Source organism: Leptonotus elevatus, chromosome 13 (assembly GCF_054856555.1).
Source record: "Leptonotus elevatus isolate MCC_2025b chromosome 13, RoL_Lele_1.0, whole genome shotgun sequence".
Lineage (NCBI taxonomy): Eukaryota > Metazoa > Chordata > Actinopteri > Syngnathiformes > Syngnathidae > Leptonotus > Leptonotus elevatus.
In genome coordinates this window covers 6,767,053-6,786,618 of record NC_141251.1, presented here as the reverse complement: position 1 = coordinate 6,786,618, position 19,566 = coordinate 6,767,053, and the positions used below count along the sequence as shown (strand labels likewise).

Sequence of the window (19,566 nt, the reverse complement as noted above, 5' to 3'; positions counted from 1 at the left end):
TCATTTCTGCGACAGTTGTGGACTGATATCGTCAAACACACCAAAGAAAATGCAAGCAATGTCAAAAAAAGCATCTTATCATTTTAGACAGGAATTAACAGGCTTTCTAATTGTGTACATTGCGTTAGCAAGGAACCTTGTTGCAATAGAAAAGCACTTTTTGTTTTCCATTATATTTAGTTTGCAGCGCAATGGAAACCAACGCTATGTGAGGTTTAGCTAAAGCAGGGGTCGTAGCATACTGATTTTTAACATCTGAAATATTTCTAGTAGAAGAGGAAATAGAAAAAGCTTGACCCAGTGCTATGGAAACATCGGTTCACAAATTCAATCAGTTCCGTGACTCTCTTCTTGAACTGAAAAGATTGTGAACTGAGGTAGTGTTTCCCAATAAAATGAATAGAAATGCAATTAATCCGTTCTAGCCACAGACCAAAGTTATAAATATCTTATTTGTTTTGGCGTGTGGTTAAAAATAAATATTGTCTAATATAAGAATAGGTGTAAGTATACTTTATGATGAAAACATAACACTAGTAAATAACAATGGTGCATCCTACTGTATGCTTTCAGAACCGCATTGCATTTGGAGATAAGTGTTATTCAAGGTGAAAGTAAACAAGGTTGCTTAGTCTCGCAGAGTGAATGAATGTCATGGTAAGTTGTAAGAAAGGAAAAGAAACAACAATAGATCATGAAGCCTTGCTAATGCTATAGCTAGCATGTAAACTAGCGCCTACTTGAGCCTGCTAGCTAGCCGTGTAGGAATCTGGCCTTTTTCGCTGCCTCTGATATATTCACACAGTTAAAAACCAAAACAAAAAAACTTGTCCTTGTGCTTGTGTGTACGTATGTTGAGCATCTTTGGTTTTGAGAAAAATGATTTGTTGTTATGATTATTATCCAATAGAACAGAAGGTCGATTTTGCCAAACCAAACTGCGCAACGAGTTTACAAAAACACCATTTTCATGTTTAGCTATTATTTCACTTCCTTTAGGGTTACTGAGTGGCTAATTTAGAGCAAAGAAGAAAACAAAAAACAAGCCACCATCACTATGTGACAAAAGCAGCCAATGATGAGAATTGAACCTTCAGTGTACATGCCAAGTCTTTTTGAGAACTCAAACTAGCGCGTGAACGGAGGTCATTTTTCAACAACAACAAAAAATGTTCACAAACAGAGGTTCCACTGTTTTCACTTATCAAAGTTTCTTCTTCTCAACACATCACACACAACGGGAGAATCGGTCAGGATAATTTTTCCACTTGGTCTTTCCTGATTTTGATCGAAACGGTCAAATGCTCATAGCTAATCTTGTTGAATAATAAAACTGCGAATCATCACACGTTGGTGGTCACTCAGCCTTGGCGGCGGTCCGCCCCGCGCTCTACCGAATGCTGTCTGACTTTTTAACCGTTTATTCCCATTGCCGCTCTGTTCGCAGTAAGGTGTAAATAATTGCCGACCTGCTCGGGAGATGTAGCTTCCATCAAGCGGCGAGTTGAAGAGGTCAGACGTGTTCTGCATGCCGCCTCTAAAGCGCTTTATTAGCATCCCAACGACATATTCAGGAAATAATTACCTGGCTAAGGCACACATGAATACTGTATTTGCGGGGAGAGGCAAGGTTGGCTGGATATGGGCTTTTGTCTCCATTAACCTGGAGCACGGTGTTAAAGGATCTGTTTGTGGAGAGAAAATGACAGCGAGTCGGGCTGACGGCGCCGGACTGAGACAGTTAAAGGCCCCTCGCTGCATAAGATAATTAATAAATAAAATACCAGGGGAGGCCCTGCCATGCTTTCGTCTATGACAGGGGCTGTCTCCAGTGCGCTAAAGCATTAAATGACCAATTTCTGTCAGACTAACTTCCAGCACGCTCTCGCTCCCCATCTTGCTCTCTCTCTCTCTCTCTCTTCTGCTTTGCCCTCTCGTTCTCCACGGCGCTCTCCAGCCTCTCACCCCGTTCCGTGCTTTTTTTTTCTCTCCCCCTTCTCCCTTTTCCCTTGCTTCCTCGTTTTGTGAAGTGGGGCTACTTTGCTCTCTTTGCACCGAGTTTTTCAGCGACTGATGGCTCTAGTTCATTTCTGCTGAATTAATTGGTCCCTGAATGAATTCTGTTGACAGGGCAATTCATCATGTGTTTGGCCTGACAGTGACTGGGTGTTGGGTAGGGGAGGGGGGAGGGGGGGGGGGGGGCGTTGGGAAAAGTGTGTGTGAGTGTGTGTTGGGAGGGGAAGGCGGGATGGGGAGCTAGTCAGAGGTGGTGGGGGTTGCTGATTGTGGCCTCTTTGACTCATCCCTTCTACAGCTTGTGCAGGCCTGGATGCTCTTGTTGCAGTTTTACCCAAAACAGTCAAACCAAACAGTCTGCCCACTCATCCCCCTTTTGAGCCCCCCCCACCCCCCTTCTTCTTCTTTTGTTTTCATTTTTGAAAAGTTCTTCTTACAGACAAACAATCTAAACTCAATCACTAAGCTTCATCAAGCTCATTATTTTGAGCTTCTACATGCTTTTTAAAAATGAATTTTCCTGACTTTGCTGTTGAAGTTTGCATCCATACACAACAGTGTTTTCACATTTTCCTGTCTACTTGAAATTAAATTAATCTCACTTGCACATTTGGGCCAATCATAAGGCTGAAAAAGCAACATAAGATAACTAAACTCGATTTATGCATACATGTGTTTGAAATGTGCGCAAACTTTTCTCAACATCCCGGTCGTGTTAGTACACTGTCCTTCATAAACACAACCTCCCGGTAAAGGTCCATTTATAGCCCAAAACTGGATTATGTTTAATTATGGCACCATGATTAAGACATCATGAAATAATAAAAAAATATTTTTTTATCTATAGCAAATTGAAATGAAATGAAATAAAGGAACGGAAAAAAGTGAAACTTATTTAACCTTTTTTAAGAGGAAATGCTCACTCCCAGCCATTTTCACGGAAGTAACCCCCTTCGCTATTTTACTGGATTTTGACTGATTTTGCAAAATCCACAGAATATTGTGTTCTGTTGCTATATAAACACGGAACCTACCAAAAGAAGGATTAGAGTCTCTTCTTTCATTAGGAAAAAAGTATATTTCTATCCGTTTCCGTTTTGCAGCAATTTGCGTTACAATATAGCTAAGTTTCATCATTATTCATAAATCTGTTTAGAACTGTTGGTAAATGAGCTTGTTTGCAACATGGCCCTGGTTGATCTCTTATACTCTGTTGCCACCTGCTGGCCTTTTTTTGTAATAACTACCATTGCTTCAAGTATTCTCTTCAGTTCAGAGGCTGCACCAAAGCCTTATGTATACACTAGCATAAAAAAAAAGGTATAAAAACGTCTTTGGGACCATGGTAATATTTAAAATAGAACATATTCATTTGTTTTGGGGAGAAAATGAATTAAACCTTTTTAAATGATAAAAAAAACAAATAAAACACACCCCAAAAAAATCTGGCATCCCCCCCGGCAGCCAACCCTGCACCCTTAAGTTTGGAAAGCCATGGTTTACCCACCTGTTATCTGTTGCATATTTAAAGTGATCACATCATTCGACATGTACCATTGTTAAATAAAGCTAGAATGAAGAGATACACATTTAATTTCAAATATGTACGGTGAAACCATGTTTATTGTGGGAGATACAAATCTGCAATACAGTGATACCGATACGTGTGAAAGTGCATCAGCTGAAGAGAGCATGGTTGACTGTTGACAAATGTTGGCCCAAAAAACCCAAAACAATACATGGCCAGTTTTCCAAAAGACTAAAACTCGTAAAAATGAGTACCTCCAATAGCGTATTGCTCACCGAAACCCAATCTCTAACCCAGCAGCATCTTTTCAGCCCTTTTTTGGGCCGCTGTAATCAGGTAGCGAGGCATATTTCGTACTTAATTACACAATGTGTTTCACAATGGCCATTCAAAACGATAATTTAGCTCCTGAAGGGAAATTGCGCCGCGCCGCTGACTGATCCAACAGGGATGGGAGCTGGTATAATCGCATATAGCTGGCAGACAAGGGGCCAGTCGAGAAACACACCAACTGCGCGCCACACAGCCGCTCCGACTGCTCATTATTCTAATTGCAATATGAGCTGCGGTACGAGGGGAACACACACAGAACACCGAATGTCCTCTGCGCTTGAACATGGCGGGGGGAAAAAAATCTCTTCGGGCTGTGTTGAATCAATCAATGCTTACTCATTACAAACATCACAAAGTCATGTTCTTGTCGCCTGGATGGTCTCACCCGCCGACAGTGAAAATAACCCTGTAATCATCATCCTGTCAGGATCGGGATCATCAGCCTGGACTGGTGCTCCGTAACTGTACTGCATGGAGATAATCTTATTGGGATGATGATTTATATTGATGTCAACAGAAATCTTTTTGGTTAGAGCGTAATACGTACACTGTACAAACATGCACTCCATCATTTTTAGTATTTAAAGACTACAATTACTGTATAAACACTAGCTAACCACAACATTAGCTTCACCTTCATATATATTGTTATAATAAATATACATAAGTTATCCCATATTTACTTTTTTATTAATTGCAAAGCATTTATTCAACATTGTGAATTTATGAGATTGTACTCAGCACGTTCTCTGTCCGTTCTCCTCACGAGTAAAAATAATTTAAATATCTTCTTCCTTCCTGTTCTGTTGTTTATTAAATGCTCAAGGCTGATTGAACCTGACATATATATTAGCCTGTCGATTACTTTGCTGATTAATTGATGCATTGAACAAAAAAACATGTTTTAATTTCATCCCTATATTAAAAAAATATAATGTTATTCAAATTGAAAGTGCAGAAAATGTCAGAAAATTGGCAAAAATGTTGATGATTATTTCCCAAAGTAAAAGCAAATGTTTTATTTTGGTTCAACACATGTCAGTCTGCTGTCATGTAGGTATTTACTGTTGAGAATAGGAAATTTGCGGCATTTTCAATTTAAAAAATCTATCTCAGTGATTAATCAATTATCAAAAATAATTACAATTAATTTGATGATTTGCTAGCTGTCAATTTAATCGCTTAATCGCTACACCTCTTAGTGAAGGCTCAAAGTAAGTTCAGTTATTTATTTTTCTGTATATATGTATTTGATGCTATTACAAAAGTTAGTGGAGGTTTTGAATCTCTGGATTAGATATATGGCATTTCCATCCAGTTTAAAGGGGGAAAGCAATTTGAGATACAAATGTTTTAAGTTCTGAAAACTTGTATCTCTACTATATTAAATACAAACAAACAAAAAACTTTCCGTTTCTTCTTCAAAACCAAAGAAATACAGACATTAAAACTCTTTCTTACTTACTTTACTTTCCGCCATTTTAACTTTTCATTTCCTACTACTGTAAATAATAAGACAACACATTACAGTACATATTTTTACAATAAAACCTCTCAAAACTTTGTAATACTCAGCAAAAACTGAATTTTTCGATACAGCTCTTGTATTGTCTCTCATTCAAAGTATTTACTTGACCAAAACAACCAAATCTGCTTTCATTTCAACAAGCGACGCACACTGAGTCACGTCATTGTACTGCAACACTCTTCTGTCGCCTCTTCCCCGACCAATCCATTTGGGGATTAACGGAGCTAACGAAGGCATCTTTTGCAACAATACCGCCGCCACTAATTAAAGCCGCTTCTAATGAGGGCTCATTGATTGACACAGCAGAGTTAGCCTCTCCCCTCGCCAGCGTCAACTATGACAGCCACATGATGAGGCCGACGACAGGCTCCCATGCAGAGAGATGACGGCACGTCACCGCGCCACCGCCGCCGCCAGTCCCCAAACAATGTGACACCTCCGGTCCTTGCTATGGATGTTTACATATATAATGCTGATTGTGCTGAATTTTTACACAGTAGTCACAATAGTTTTAATAATTGGCAGTCCTGCGTTGTGCAGGGAAGCAATTAAAAGCAATGAAGTACAAAGTTTTCCTCAAAACATTTGTTTATCAAATCATCACATGTAACGAATTAAAGAATTAAGTATATGCTTCAATGCTTATTGACATTGTGCAGCTCCCTGGCCACCAGGGGGCAGTTATGATACAGATATTTATAATAAACGAAGAAGAGTTTCACAAGTAACTTAGGAAGCTACAATATATTAGGTGCTGAATCAAAAAACGAGGCCTATTAGGGGTGTCAGGCGATTCAATTTTATATTTATATTTAAATATGGTTCCATCTTTTAGTCATTGGTACAGTAATTTCATAATAATTCATAAAATTGAGTTAAAATTAAGATGATGTACTGTACTGTAAAACGAGTGTGATATTGATTTGTGTTGAGGTCTCTTTTCTGCCACTAGATGGCATAATTGCAGTTGTAAGACGTGGGTGACAGCTCAGTGCATTTTTCTTTTCATATTGAGAGCTAGGTAACCTTTAGCATAAAGTAACTTGTGAAATACTGGTTATTTTTAAAATTGTAAAATACATTTTGCCCCCAGTCTGTGTTTTTATTGCATTGCGACTGGAACTCCCCCAGTACAGGCTTTCCAAGTAGGGCAATAAAACAAATTGGTGGCATTAGAGGAACTTTGAATTAACTCAAAATTAACGCGCTCATTTTGACACCCCTAATATATATATATGAACACAATTCTAATTCTACACAACTATCAGCCACAGCCATGATAATAAGTCAACAAGGTCTGATATAATCTCTGTAAAGCGTCTTCTTGACAGATTGTGTAAGTGTACCTCACGATGAATCATCCAATGTTTGTACATTACATTCATGTCCGTTCAACTGACTCTACAATACAAGCGATCTCCATACCGTACATGCAACATCCCTTTAGGACGTTCTCGCTCCGGCGTATATATTACCAGTGACAGCCATGAATCACGGCAAAGAGGCCTCGCTGTAGGGTCTCGGGGAGCCAAGTTGACAATGAGGGCGAAGTGTTTCAGTAAATCTTATGCGAGCCCCACCGGCCCCTCTGGCGGGGCCTCCGCGATCGGGTTTGAGAAGCCCCGAGGATGACAGGTGCTTTCCGTAATGCCTAACTGATGAGAGCCAATCAGTGCGCCCCGATTCTGCCGGCTGTGTCGTTGTTGTCATCTGGCCCGCCAAAGTAAAGATGAGCTTGACTGACAGATGCATCCGGGGTTCACAGTTTATTGGTTTCTACCAGAGAGCCAGATATGCCAATTTAGACAGGGTAGTGACAAAAAGTTCCCATCTAAATGGAATAATTTTACCACTGGGAATTCTCAGCTGGGAGAAGAGGGAGCGTTGGTGTGTGTTTCTCTTTGTGGGTGTAGCTATCTTTTAACAAGGCCTGAATGACAAACACGTTGGACGGTTAGCGGCTGACAGAAACGGCGGCTTTTGATGCTTCACAGGGGATCCATGAAATAAACAATAGGCGGAGGAAGTGGAGAAATTGAAATCAAAATGGAGTGGAGCTTTAGCCTTTTCAACACAATGAAACCGATATATGAACGTGTGTCGGCGCTGTCCAATGCAAAACCTGATTTACTTACAGACATGTTTTTTTTTTTTTTGTTGTTGCTTTTTTTTGTGCTACAAGCCAACATTTAACAGTTCGTTTTATGGTTAACACTTCATTCAAAACAAGGTGCTTTTGTCACAGTTTTGAGGCGAAGTGAGAGTTGTGGACCCAAATGTGAGGAGACTAAGTGATCGGACAACGGTAATGAGTAAAACGTAGGATGATTTATTGCCAAGACAAGTGGGCAAGAAAATCAAGACTTTGACGTGACTGGACTTGATGTGACTGGACTTGCCTTAACGGGGAGTGACTTAGCTTGGCTTGATTTGACTGGCTGAGGCTTGGCTGGGCTGGCTGTAGAGTGACTCTGACTTAAGCTTGATGTAGCTTGGCTGTGGCCAGAAGCCGTGGATAAGCTAACAAGACGCGGCAAAACGTACTCGACGAGAAACGCAACATGACACACGCAACACCAACAACGACAATGCACCCACATGGACTGAAAAAAGACAGCAGACTAAGGCCCCGTATGGACGGAAGCAAAGCTAGGCTTCGTGCCTCAAAAAAATCTCAAGCATTTCAAGACTTGCGTGTGCCCAAAAGAAGACGCTGAGGACGTTTAACAGCTGTAATGTATATGCCAAGTCTGGAGTGGCGCCGCAGCGCAGCCACAGGGAGTTAATGGAAAGCGTAGAAGAAGAATCAGCGTAGAAGACGAACACTTCCTCCCCCCCCCCTAACTTTATTGCAATCTTCAGAACAAACATGGCTTTGCATGTATCAAAATAACATGGAAAAAGACAAACACGGGAGAAGTGACAATGGCGGGTGATTAAAGTACAACGTGGGGATAAAGAAGCAAAATAATATTTTTGCTGCAAAAGCATAAGCAAGCTAAAGAGGCTGCCCAAAACGACTACGACACGGCTACCCGCCATCGTTGTTGATGGACTGACGGTTCGCGCGCAGTCAAGCGAGAATTGGCGCGCACGTCATCAATGTGCGACAATGCGTCGTCATCGAGCTGCGACCATTACGTCATCACTGGAGGAGTATCCTGCATATGGTGACGCGTACGGGGCGCGTTTTGAAATCTTTCCACTCTGGAGCCCGGTTTCAAAAGTGATCGGTTTCAAGCTCCGAAACCGCGCCATCGTGTGGACGAATGGCCTAAACAGTTAGAGACTTGTGAGGATGCATTTTTAAACGGGCTTTCGTGTGGACGGGGGCCTAAATACACCCACACTGATTGACTCAACGAGATACACCTGGGTGAGACACAAGTGGCTGAGAGGGCACTGATTGGTCAACGCACAGGGAAGGGAAGACACACACAGGTGGAGGTGGTTACACATGACGAGAAAAGGGGAGAGACCAGGAACACATAACAAAAACACTAACCGCAGACAAAAGACAAAAACACCCTCAATCAAACAAACACCCAACCCCACAGAACCAAAACATAACCGCTTCTCTGGGGTAACAACAGCTCAACCGAACACAATACTGTATAATCTAATATCAGTCAAAATGATATAAAATGGCCGAATTAAGTGCAGCAGGGGCGGCTTCACCCGGAAGGAGACGCGGGACTCGGCGAGTGACATATAAAAGAATTTATTTCTCATGTGCACAAAAGGAATTGGAACAGAAGTGAAACAGAGCAATGATTGAGGCCACAGGGCTTTCCATATAGATTTTCTCCTCAGAAATCCTTTTTTTATGTCCATGACACATCTCCTGTATCATCTTTACAACATTCCCTCAGAGGTGCTCCACTTAGCACAGCTAAGCTTCCCGTCCAAATGATGGTGGCGTGCACTCTGCCCTCACTTCTTTTTCAGACATTTCCTGCTGCATGTAGACAGAAATAAGCGAGTGCGGGCTCCCTATAGGAGCAGTACGTTTCTCTGACATCATCATGGTACCAGAGGATGTACAGTCGATGGGTTTACTAGTAGGAGGGAATGAGATGAACGTGTCTATACATTGAGAGCTGACCGTAAAGTGGGTTAACCCAATGATCACAACATCTATAAATGGCCGACGGGACAGCAGTAGTGTCGATTTATTTTTTTTGTTTCTTTTTTTTTTTTTTTTTTTTGCCACGGACGAACCTTCGCTTGAAAGGAACGGACTTTGATGCCTCTCCATTTTCAGGAAGCGTTAGTCCAACAACAAAAGATGATACAGAAAGCCATTTAACTTGTTGCATAGTGACATAAAACATCATCATGGCATTATCATGAACAGGAAATGACAAGGACAGCCTACGGTTTGCGATGTTTAGCCTGCTACCAACGACGTGTAGCCCTGGGGTTTACACAGCAGTTGCGCCTTCCTCTACAGCACAACGTGACAATTAAGACACACATGTAAATGCGTCGGTCTGTTTATCTACAAAGGGAGCCGGTTCAGTAGTGTGATACTGCGACGTGTGACAGTATTTACAGAGAAGAATTGTCTTCACAATATTCACAAATCATTCTACAAAGCAGCGGAACACAAGAGTCGCCGGATTTCACCTCGCCTCGTATTACGCGTCACGTTGTTAGCGACAGTATGGTTTCGGGAGATAATACTGCTTCATTTATGCACACATAAACTGTAAATAAAATATTAAATATCAAACTAAGTCTTTGGCAAATGTAGTTAAAAGTACATTCACAAAATATGCAAAAATAAAAAAGAACCAGTATTTTCTTTCAGTCCACAGCAAGAGTGAGGCAAAGACAGTGGTGTGAATGTCTTAAACGTTACTGAAGTGGCATGGTGTTGAACAAATAGGTTTATAAGGCATACGTTGAAGCTAATTTACAGTTGGTATGCACAACTGTAGGCATCTAGTGGTATGACCAAGTAGCTGAATAGAAATTTTTAGTGTAGCCAAGGAGCTATGGCTTACAAAGTCCACTGAATGACTTCTACTGACGTCTACTTACACCACGTCTGTCTTGTTAAAAAGAAGGGGAAAACAATTCTGAACCAGAGAATTGAGAAAAAAAAAATCTAGGTTATAGTGCAAAAAAAGGATGTTCATGGACATAACTGCAATATTAGCAAAATGTGACAACTACGTTCAAAATCGTTGCTTTTTTTTTTTTTTTACATTACAATTTGTGACAGAAAAAAATAATTTAACATATTTAAAATTCCGAGTCGACATGTTTATTTTGAAAAACAATTTACATTTGATTGTTTTTGCCACATCCGTAAATGACGCTGCCATTTCTTTGTGGGGTCAGCAAGTAGGAAATGCTATCGATGGCGAAGCAGAAGCACCAGAGTCACAGCGTCCTTACGACACAGAACCGGGATGATAATTCACGGCAAACGGGATCCTCGCGTCTCAATTCTCTTTACCAATCAGGCTATGAAACCATCTCTCCTGTTAAAGTCCCTGTAAAGTGAAAATGAATGTCTTCTAAATTTGACACATCACAAAGAAGCATTGTTAACAACCCTGCCAAAATCGAACAATTAAAAAAATAGTCAAGGATAAAAAAAAAAAAAGTGATGTCATAATTGTGAATAATCAAACCAAATTCATGCCCCGCTCAACTGTCAATTAAATAACATGACTGTTACTGATGCTAGCATCTTTCTTACTCCTACACATCCCTACATGTTTTGAGTATTGAATATATATTCGCATAAACCCTGTGGTGGCTGGTAAATATACCACCAGGTTGTCCACGACACGCTAAGAGGTGCTAGCTACGAGCTAGCTCGCAAGCTAACCTGGGTACGGGTAGTGGGCTCATCTGTTGCATCACCTCCTCACTTGAGAATTTAAATAACATCAAGCAGTTCGCTTCATTGAGTTATCCAGGGCAGATGCCTTTTTCAGTGTTTAGGCATAGCTAGCTAGCTAACTAACTAGCTAACGTGTGATAGTAAGTAACTGGCAATGACGCCACTGAGGTGAACAAAGGTGTACAGGGTCTTATATAGTGCAGGAGGCAGGACTCATGCCGGACGCCAAAGTGCATCACTGGGCGGAGTTATTATTATTTTTAAGTTAAAAAATAAAAAATCTGGACAACTGAAATAGTCAAAAGGTTTACCACTATATCGCCACAATCAAGTTCTACTTAGTTCTCAATCTTTTCACATATTTTCACTTATCTTCCAATGTCATCAGAACCAAATCTCTGAATCCACTTTACAGGGTCTTTAAGAGCAGAAAAATACTGCAGTTCATGATGTAAAAGGATGGTTAGGATGGATGAGTAAAAGAACAACAGCAACAACAGCAACAAAGAGGTAAAAATGAAAACCCACATGATCTTTTTTTCCACATGGAATCTTCACGTCAATTTATATTTCATAATATATATATTCATAAAATCTCTTAAAAGTCATTCTGGAAATGTTCAGGACTGTGGGACAGTGAGGGCGGGATGGTTGCGGGTGACTCTTATGGTCCGAAATGTGTAACGCTGACGCATTGGCATCCACCTTGCTGATCCTTCTTCCAGTCTGCGTGACCTGGTGTCTTTTTCGATTAGGATCCCCTCCTCGCAATTCCCTTTGACCTCAGTGTATTCTCAGACGGGGGACAATATGGAGGCCGAAGCCGCGTCCCTGCAGTTTGAGCTGGTCTCCATGGTAACTAGTGGCGGTCGTAGGCAGCGGCAGCAGTGGGAGGTGCGGAGCCACGGGATGCGGCACTATAATAATAAGGGGAACCTGAAAGTTAACAGAAGAACGAACCGTTGGAAAAAACGTTGGTATCCAGACGAGACTCGCGCCCAGACACGGGGACTCGATTGTAATTTGGGACATACTGCGCATGCGAGAGTCACTTACTTAGTAATGCTGGATTGCTGAACCGCCATGCTTCATTATAAGTAGTGTATTGTGGATGAGAATAAGGGTTTCCAGAAAAGTCGCCTCCTATTGAACACATCAGTAGAAACAATTGTTAGTAAAATAATAATAAAATAGGTTCCTGTGCAGAAATTCCTTTCCTTTATACGGGGGGTAACTCCGTCAACTTGCGCATGCAAACGTGTTATTCTTATTCCAGAAACCCGAATTCTGATCATAACCCGAAACTTGACTGCATGTAAACGTAGTCTGTCAGCTAATGTAAATAGCCTAGCGTGTTATTAATGAACTAAACAAAGAATTTGATTTATAAGAAGACGGCTAATCCCCTTCCGACCAATCAATGGCCACAGTGTGTCTCGAGGGCTACTTACAATTGTGACATTTCGGCATACAATAAAGCAATTGGTACCCCATTGAAGGCTCCGTTCCAACCTGATATTCCAAAAACTGTACCAAACTGAAGTCGTTGATGGAAACTCTGGTTTTGTTCTTTGACTGGACTCAATCATGGTTTGTCCTGATATGGATCTGTGGTTTGAGCAAAACCTCGATTCTCTTCATCTGCACTGGCTCCCTCATGGCTATAAACTTTTGATTATGCGAAAGACGAATGAGTAATCGAGGGAGCTGCCTTTTGACTCGCTCAAGGCCGCGATCTACCCACAACGTTGTGTACCGCATCCGCCCCCCTGCTTGTCGTGTAACCGGAGCTCATCCCTGAGAGAGATAGTGATTTAAATATTTACAGGCCCTCCACGCCTCTGTGTTTTGACCCTTAACTGTTTGCTATGAACCTGAACTGCAGGTTAAGTAGAGGGGAAAGAGATACGCTCCGCAGCCCCGGGTGTCCGGGGAGGCGAAGAGAGGAGCGAACGCGCTGTTTATCGACAGGGATGGTGAGAGTGCGCCGTGTGGACACGGCGAGGGTAATGAGCGCTGGGAGCTGGAGTGTAACTGAGAGGAACTGTCCTATCTCATGGCCACTGATTGTGGTGATCGCCTATTGAGTTCGTCTAATGTCCTCGTCCGCAGACGCAAACCGCAATCTAACACAGCTATAACAAGCTTGCCTCAATCCTGGCTCTGGTTTCGCATTAGTGAACATGTTAGGGAGGGTTTCAGAGGTTGTTGGGGTTTTTTTTTTTTTTTGTCACGGAAACAAGGATGCACAAGTAGAGCTGACCTCATACTCCTTTAGAAAGATGAACTGAAAGCTGCTAAAACTAAAAAGTTTTGTCCAACGAAGCGTGTGTCACCCACCTGGAACCATTCCAGCAAGCGTGGAGGTGGGGTAGCTGCCTTGTCCCGTTGGGGGGACGTGAGGCGGGTAGCCTGGTAAGGTGGTGCTCGCCATGTCTCGACCTGGAAGGACACACACAAGGGAATGTTTGGATGAATGAATTGAATCAAGAAATTAACAAAATTCAATTTTTACTTTACATCATTTTTTTTCTTCCACCATATGTTAGCAATAGAATACGAAATCTGTCAAAATATACATCCAACATACAAATTAAAGGACAAAGCGCTTGGGAACAAAAAGGCTGCTCAGCTGAATTAATTACAAACGTAGAAGCAAAGCTATCAATTTCGTGAGCCCACTTTCACCCCCATGAAAAATGTTGCGGCCAATTTAAACACACTCTAAAACAGTTGGGTCAAAAGTAACCAAATTATGGACCGATCCACTTTATGAGTCAATTTGATCCAACTTTCTGGGTTGTTTTATACAAAATGACCAATTTTTTGACCCAAGTAAAGGATCTGACCAATGTTTATGAGTTGTTTTGCACTAAAAGACCAATTTCTTGACTTAAAGTTGGGTCAAACTGATCCAAGTAGAGGATCGGTCCATTTTTGACCCATAGTTGGGTTATTTTTGACCCAACAGTCTTTAGAGTGCATAATTGCAGCTATTGGTGGAATACAGTAAACCGTATGTTTTTATCTATCTTTCTATCTATCTTTCTATTTCACAGCTATTTAAAAGATTGTTTTTATAGTGTACAGGAAAATCGGAAAATAGCTTTGCGCACCAGTGTCGTTTTACGGCTGCCAGTTATAAAAAATCTGCGTATAATTTACGGCCATAAAATTATAAATGGTATGACATGAAAAAAAAAAAGTAACATTTATTTTGAATAAAAACACTGATAAACTACCATTAAGCATTTTCAAGAATAGGGGTTGGCTTCTCCCCCCAAAATAAAAAATAAATGAAAAATTGGGGGAATGAGCGAATTGGCGAATCCATGCCAAAATGGGAATATGGCGGTTTGGTCCTTTGTACATGTGCAGATGTGTAAATATCAGTATATATGTTACTGGTTAAAAGTAATATATATTATTTCATGATTAGTGCTTTTTTTCACACAATTTCTTCCTCAAAGTCCGAGAGGCCCCCAATTGGGGGGGAGCTCGGGCTTAAAGGGTAAAAGAGTATAAATATTTTGAAAGGCTATTGGCACCCAATTGATTTTAAGTGTCAGATTTACTGTAAAAATCAACTAAACAGCTTATTTGGAGAACTGTGCAAATGAGAGAGTGAGCGGTAAGGAATACTTATTTTATTTTTGATACGACTGAGGAATACTTTAAAACAGGTTTTGATAAACGGGTTTCAATAAGTTTCGAGGTATATAAAATGTGAGGGATGTAAAACAATTAAAAAAAAAAAAAAAGTTTTTACATGGCCTCTCTGTAGCTCAGATTTGAACCGAACTGGGTTTGAACCCTATGCCCCGTGAGAACACGCATTGGACAGCTCGCCGTCAGTGTATCCCAGGGCATCATGCACGTGACTTTTGAGAGCGAGCATTTAAAAATGATGACGTTTTCTCATCAAGGACGCTAATAAGCCAGCGTTGTAAGCGGCTTTAAAACTGACAGCAGGCCACCGAGAGCACCCTCTGATCTCTCCTCCACATTCAGCCCTCTAATTAAATGTGACAGCGCCGGGTCTGGCTTGATGAAGGGGGGCACACAGGACACGGAGCCACAGGTCCAAAACAGGGCCTAGCGTCAGCCCTATGCCTCTGCGCCAACTCCCCCCCCCCCCCCCCGCTCCCTCTTCCCCTCCCCAACCTTCTCCCCAATTTGGCCTCCTGTCGCCCCCCTCAGACGTTGGGCCTGTCACGAGGCAAGAAGGTCCAGGAGGCCCATTGTTAAGCCAAGAGGTCATAGCAGGAGAAAAGCAGGGTGAAACAGGGGGAGAGGGTAGTTAGTGTTAATGAGCGGGAAGCTGTATTAGTTCTGTATAAACAAAAGTAAAAAAAAAAAAAAAAAGCAAGGATGTTTTTTTTTTTGCATGCTTCTCCTTGGCAGATACAAATAAATCTCAAATAAATGGGTTAGTTATTATAATTGAATGCAAATTGGATTTGGTTATATGGGGCCTTAAAGCTGTACCTGCTATAAATTGTTGGCCGGCATAGTGGCTGTAGCAAGTGTAGCCGGGAGTAGAGGCATCTACACAGAGGATCGACTGATGGGACAAGATGTCAGCTAGGGACAAGTCCCCAGCAGAGGAGGGGGTGAAGGGGGCAAAGGATGCCTCATGGGGCACCCGCTTTAAGCACATGGAAGGTGGATGTGATGGGGGAGGATCCGCTGGGTGGAAAGACAAAATTTCCAGATGTGATGCGGGGACATGCACACATACGCGCGTGGCACACTTCATTAGGGACACCTGCATAGCTTTATGGGGACTACTGTATCAAAGAAAGGAATACATCAAATAAAAACAGCCTTAAAGTCGATGTAAAGTGAAAATAAATGCGTGGAGTGTTGTTAACAAATCTGCCAAATTTGAATGATAAAAAAAAAAAAAAAGTTCAAAATCAGGACAAACTTTTATCTTCACTGAATGCGAATGAATGAATGTTAGCTGTCAATCATGGAAAAAAGAAAAAATACTTTTTTTACCTTTTACACTAAGCACCCTCTAAAAAAATACTGAATACCATAATAACCAACATTAAAATTATTCAAATTCTCAAGCGAGCCCGAGCACATCTATTGGCACTCGTACCACAAACTGAGAATCCACCGGCCTATCGCATCTTTCTTATATGCCTGCACGTCACTTCATGATCGACCCTCGAAAATATATCCGCTTCAAACTGACCTTCACGTCTGACTTTCCTATTTCTCATCCTTTTTCCGTCTTACAATGAGACTCACTGCCATTGATTTGTCACGTACGTTTTTCAACGGGGATGGCTGAGGGAGCGTCTGATGCTTCTTCGCCGTAAATTTTCCATTTGGAAACAACTTTACTGGTGCACAACCACCAGTAGATGGCATCGATGGTCCATTCTAAATATGAAATCAGCAAAATTGGTGAGTCCACTGAGAGAAAGGGCTGCATTTTGTGCAACCTACCTTTGTTCTACTGATGATTATAAACGAATGGAAAAAGGTACAGTCAAGCATTTTTTTCCTAGTGAAAGGAGAGATTCAATTGGTAGATTTGGTGTCTAATATAAATTGACCTGATGTCAAAATACTGTAAAATGCCTGGCATTGATTTGATTTGACATTTTATACATTTATACCAAACACTCCTCCATAAACAAGCATACCTCGCAAATTTCATCAGTAATTCTTCCAACTAAGTGGAAACATACACTTGGGTGAAACGTCGGCAACAACACATTGCGCCTGATCAATCAAACCAAAAGACATAAAGGACTTCCAAAGCACCATCTCGCGGCTGCTTTCTCCCAACAAATAACAACAGCCGTTGGCTCGCAGAACAGCCTTGAACCCTGCACTTTTGATCTCATTTGGCTGATGAGCCTCGGCGTCTTTCATTTCCACCGACTTTGCCTCTCCAACCTATGCAATCAATGTACGCTCTGTGTCGACTCTTTCCACGTCTGCCGCAGAGCCTCCTCTGTTGGTCGGGGCCTGCGGGGAGGGATGGCTCTTTCCCGACACCATGATAGGCTCATTAGCTGCTTCCCCACATCATTGTTGTTTTACAACAAGACTGTGTGTTGCGATTCCTCATTAAGATAAGGGCTGCTCTATGGGAGGGGGGGGGGGGGGGGATACAGCCCTGTCAGCACTATCAACCTAATGCCAGAGAATCAGGCAATGTAACTGACTGCTTTCCCATAGAATCCCACAGTGGGAGTTCCAAATCTCATTTATCCATCTTTCCACTTGCCTTTTTTTTGTGCAGCTGGAACAGTGAATGTACAAAATCGACAGCACTTTAATCCAACATGTAACTAGCGATCAATAATTTCATGTACGCAAGATGAACGTGATTAATCAAGTAGAATTTGCATTGGCTTGACATGTAATAGATTTTTTTTTTTCAGGCTGAAATAACACAAGACAATCATGACATCATCTTGGTCATGGGTTCAAAATCCAGGTGCCTCATTCCCAAAAACATTCATAGTAGATTGACTGAAGATTCGAAGAAGTTAAGTTTAACTGCGTTTAGTAAGCCAAACCTATATAAATAAATTGTACTACCCTGAGTAGATACATTTTATTGAGCCCAACCTGGACCCAATCCTATTAATTTATTTATATTAACCATAATCATTTCTGTTGACTAAACCCAAGCACATTTGCATCAATAGAATTGCTTAGTGCTTAAAGAATACCAGAGGCGAGCACGTCAATGAATTTTGACAGCCCGTCATTCATCCTGGACTGTTAATGCCGCTATATCGAGAAGTGAAGGCACCGGGGGCCATCTTACGTTGCCACTCGCTATTAGCTCGGCGACCTTGAACACAATCCGTCAGTATGGCGAACAAACTACCGCGTTTGGTGTACGGTTGGACCAATAAATACGAAACGGGAGTCCATTAGTCGATACTGACCGGATTATTGACGGATAAAAAACAGTTCCGTCAATGCTTAGTCCGCTAATTTGCTAAATTTCACATCAATTGTCAACAAATCGGGTGTCCGTCATTGACCTCCCGTCACTTTTGACGAAATATCCACCTCTGAAGAAAATCATTTAATCACTTTTTTGATATGATTTTTTTTTTTAAGTTCATTGAAAGAGCTATTTTTAGATAGATACTTTCAATGTACAAAAGAAATGACACGCTTTTTTTTTTTGCAGTCGTGATCAAATCATAACTGCGTGGTTGACGAGAACACGCGGCGGAAGCACTTGTATTGTAACAAGCGAGCCCAACGTTTAATTGGCTCATCCGAGTCTGTCACATTTGCTGCATGAGACGCACAACGCACTCTTCTGTCTTCATCTAATTATGTATTCTCTTTAACGCTTTCAAATTGGGAACATTTCAGAGATCGCGTTAGCCATTATAGTTCTCGGGTCACACATGATCGTAACATTGACCTTGAGCTTCATTATCATAACCCCATTCTTGATTTCACAGCCACCCAGAAATATTTGGACAGAACGATACAAAGATATATATATTACAGATCCAAACTTTGATAAAGGTTTGCCAAGCTTGGGTTATCTGCTTTTCTCGAACCATCCCCACGTGCAACTGTGAGCTTCTGTTTTCTCAACACCCGAGCACGCGTTGTCAAACAACTTACGATACCAACGCTTCGTTCAAGATCAGTGAACTCTGAAACTAATCAGACACGGTGTTGCTTATTGTCCCGGAGACGAGACCGAGCCCAGAGGTAAAAAGGGAGCCTGTCAAATCGCACGCCTTGATGATGGAGATGGAAGATAAACTCGGGGTCCTTTGGGACTTTTCCCTCCAACAAACGCATCTCTGTGAGACCAGAGATGCTATAGAGTTCTCTAACATCTGTCTGGGCTGCGCAAGCAACGCCGCGTCCGCAGACCTCATCAACCATAGAAATGGACTGTTAAGAACCTGCAGCAGCAGTCTTGAGTGATGTGCTCGCACGAAGCTGCAAGTAGTCTTCTCTCAAGTGAGCTTTTCATCCTTAAACACACTCTAAGGAACTTTGGAGAGCAAAACCCACTTTCTGTTTTTTTCGGCCTGTTTGATGCTGGTGGACACACGTACGTTATACGGGATACGTTTCCACTCTATAGCTAAAAATCTGCGATTATAGAGAGACCATATAAAAATGTTGAATTATTTTCGTCTTCCCGGGGGGGGGGGGCATAAGAAAAAAATAGAGAAGCACTGCAATAAGGGCAAATTCTGCAAACACATTCAGCGAATCAATAAAGGTACACAGCAAAATCACCAGTGTTATATTAACACTGAGAGTGTTAAATCTAACACT

General features: G+C 41.6%; 1 protein-coding gene across 2 annotated transcripts in view; it reads right to left on the bottom strand.

Moving 5' to 3' along the window:
- Positions 1-9,110: 9,110 nt before the first annotated feature.
- The window catches only part of pax2a (paired box 2a), a 39,115-nt gene continuing 28,659 nt past the window's right edge, over positions 9,111-19,566 (bottom strand). For both annotated transcript variants that reach the window (XM_086093475.1, XM_086093476.1), the window contains 3 exons: positions 13,606-13,707; positions 12,322-12,408; positions 9,111-12,201 (listed from right to left, as the gene is read on the bottom strand). In XM_086093475.1, coding sequence (XP_085949601.1) covers positions 12,125-12,201; positions 12,322-12,408; positions 13,606-13,707 — 266 coding nt within the window. In that variant the 3' untranslated portion in view covers positions 9,111-12,124. The remainder of the gene's footprint in view (positions 12,202-12,321; positions 12,409-13,605; positions 13,708-19,566) is intronic.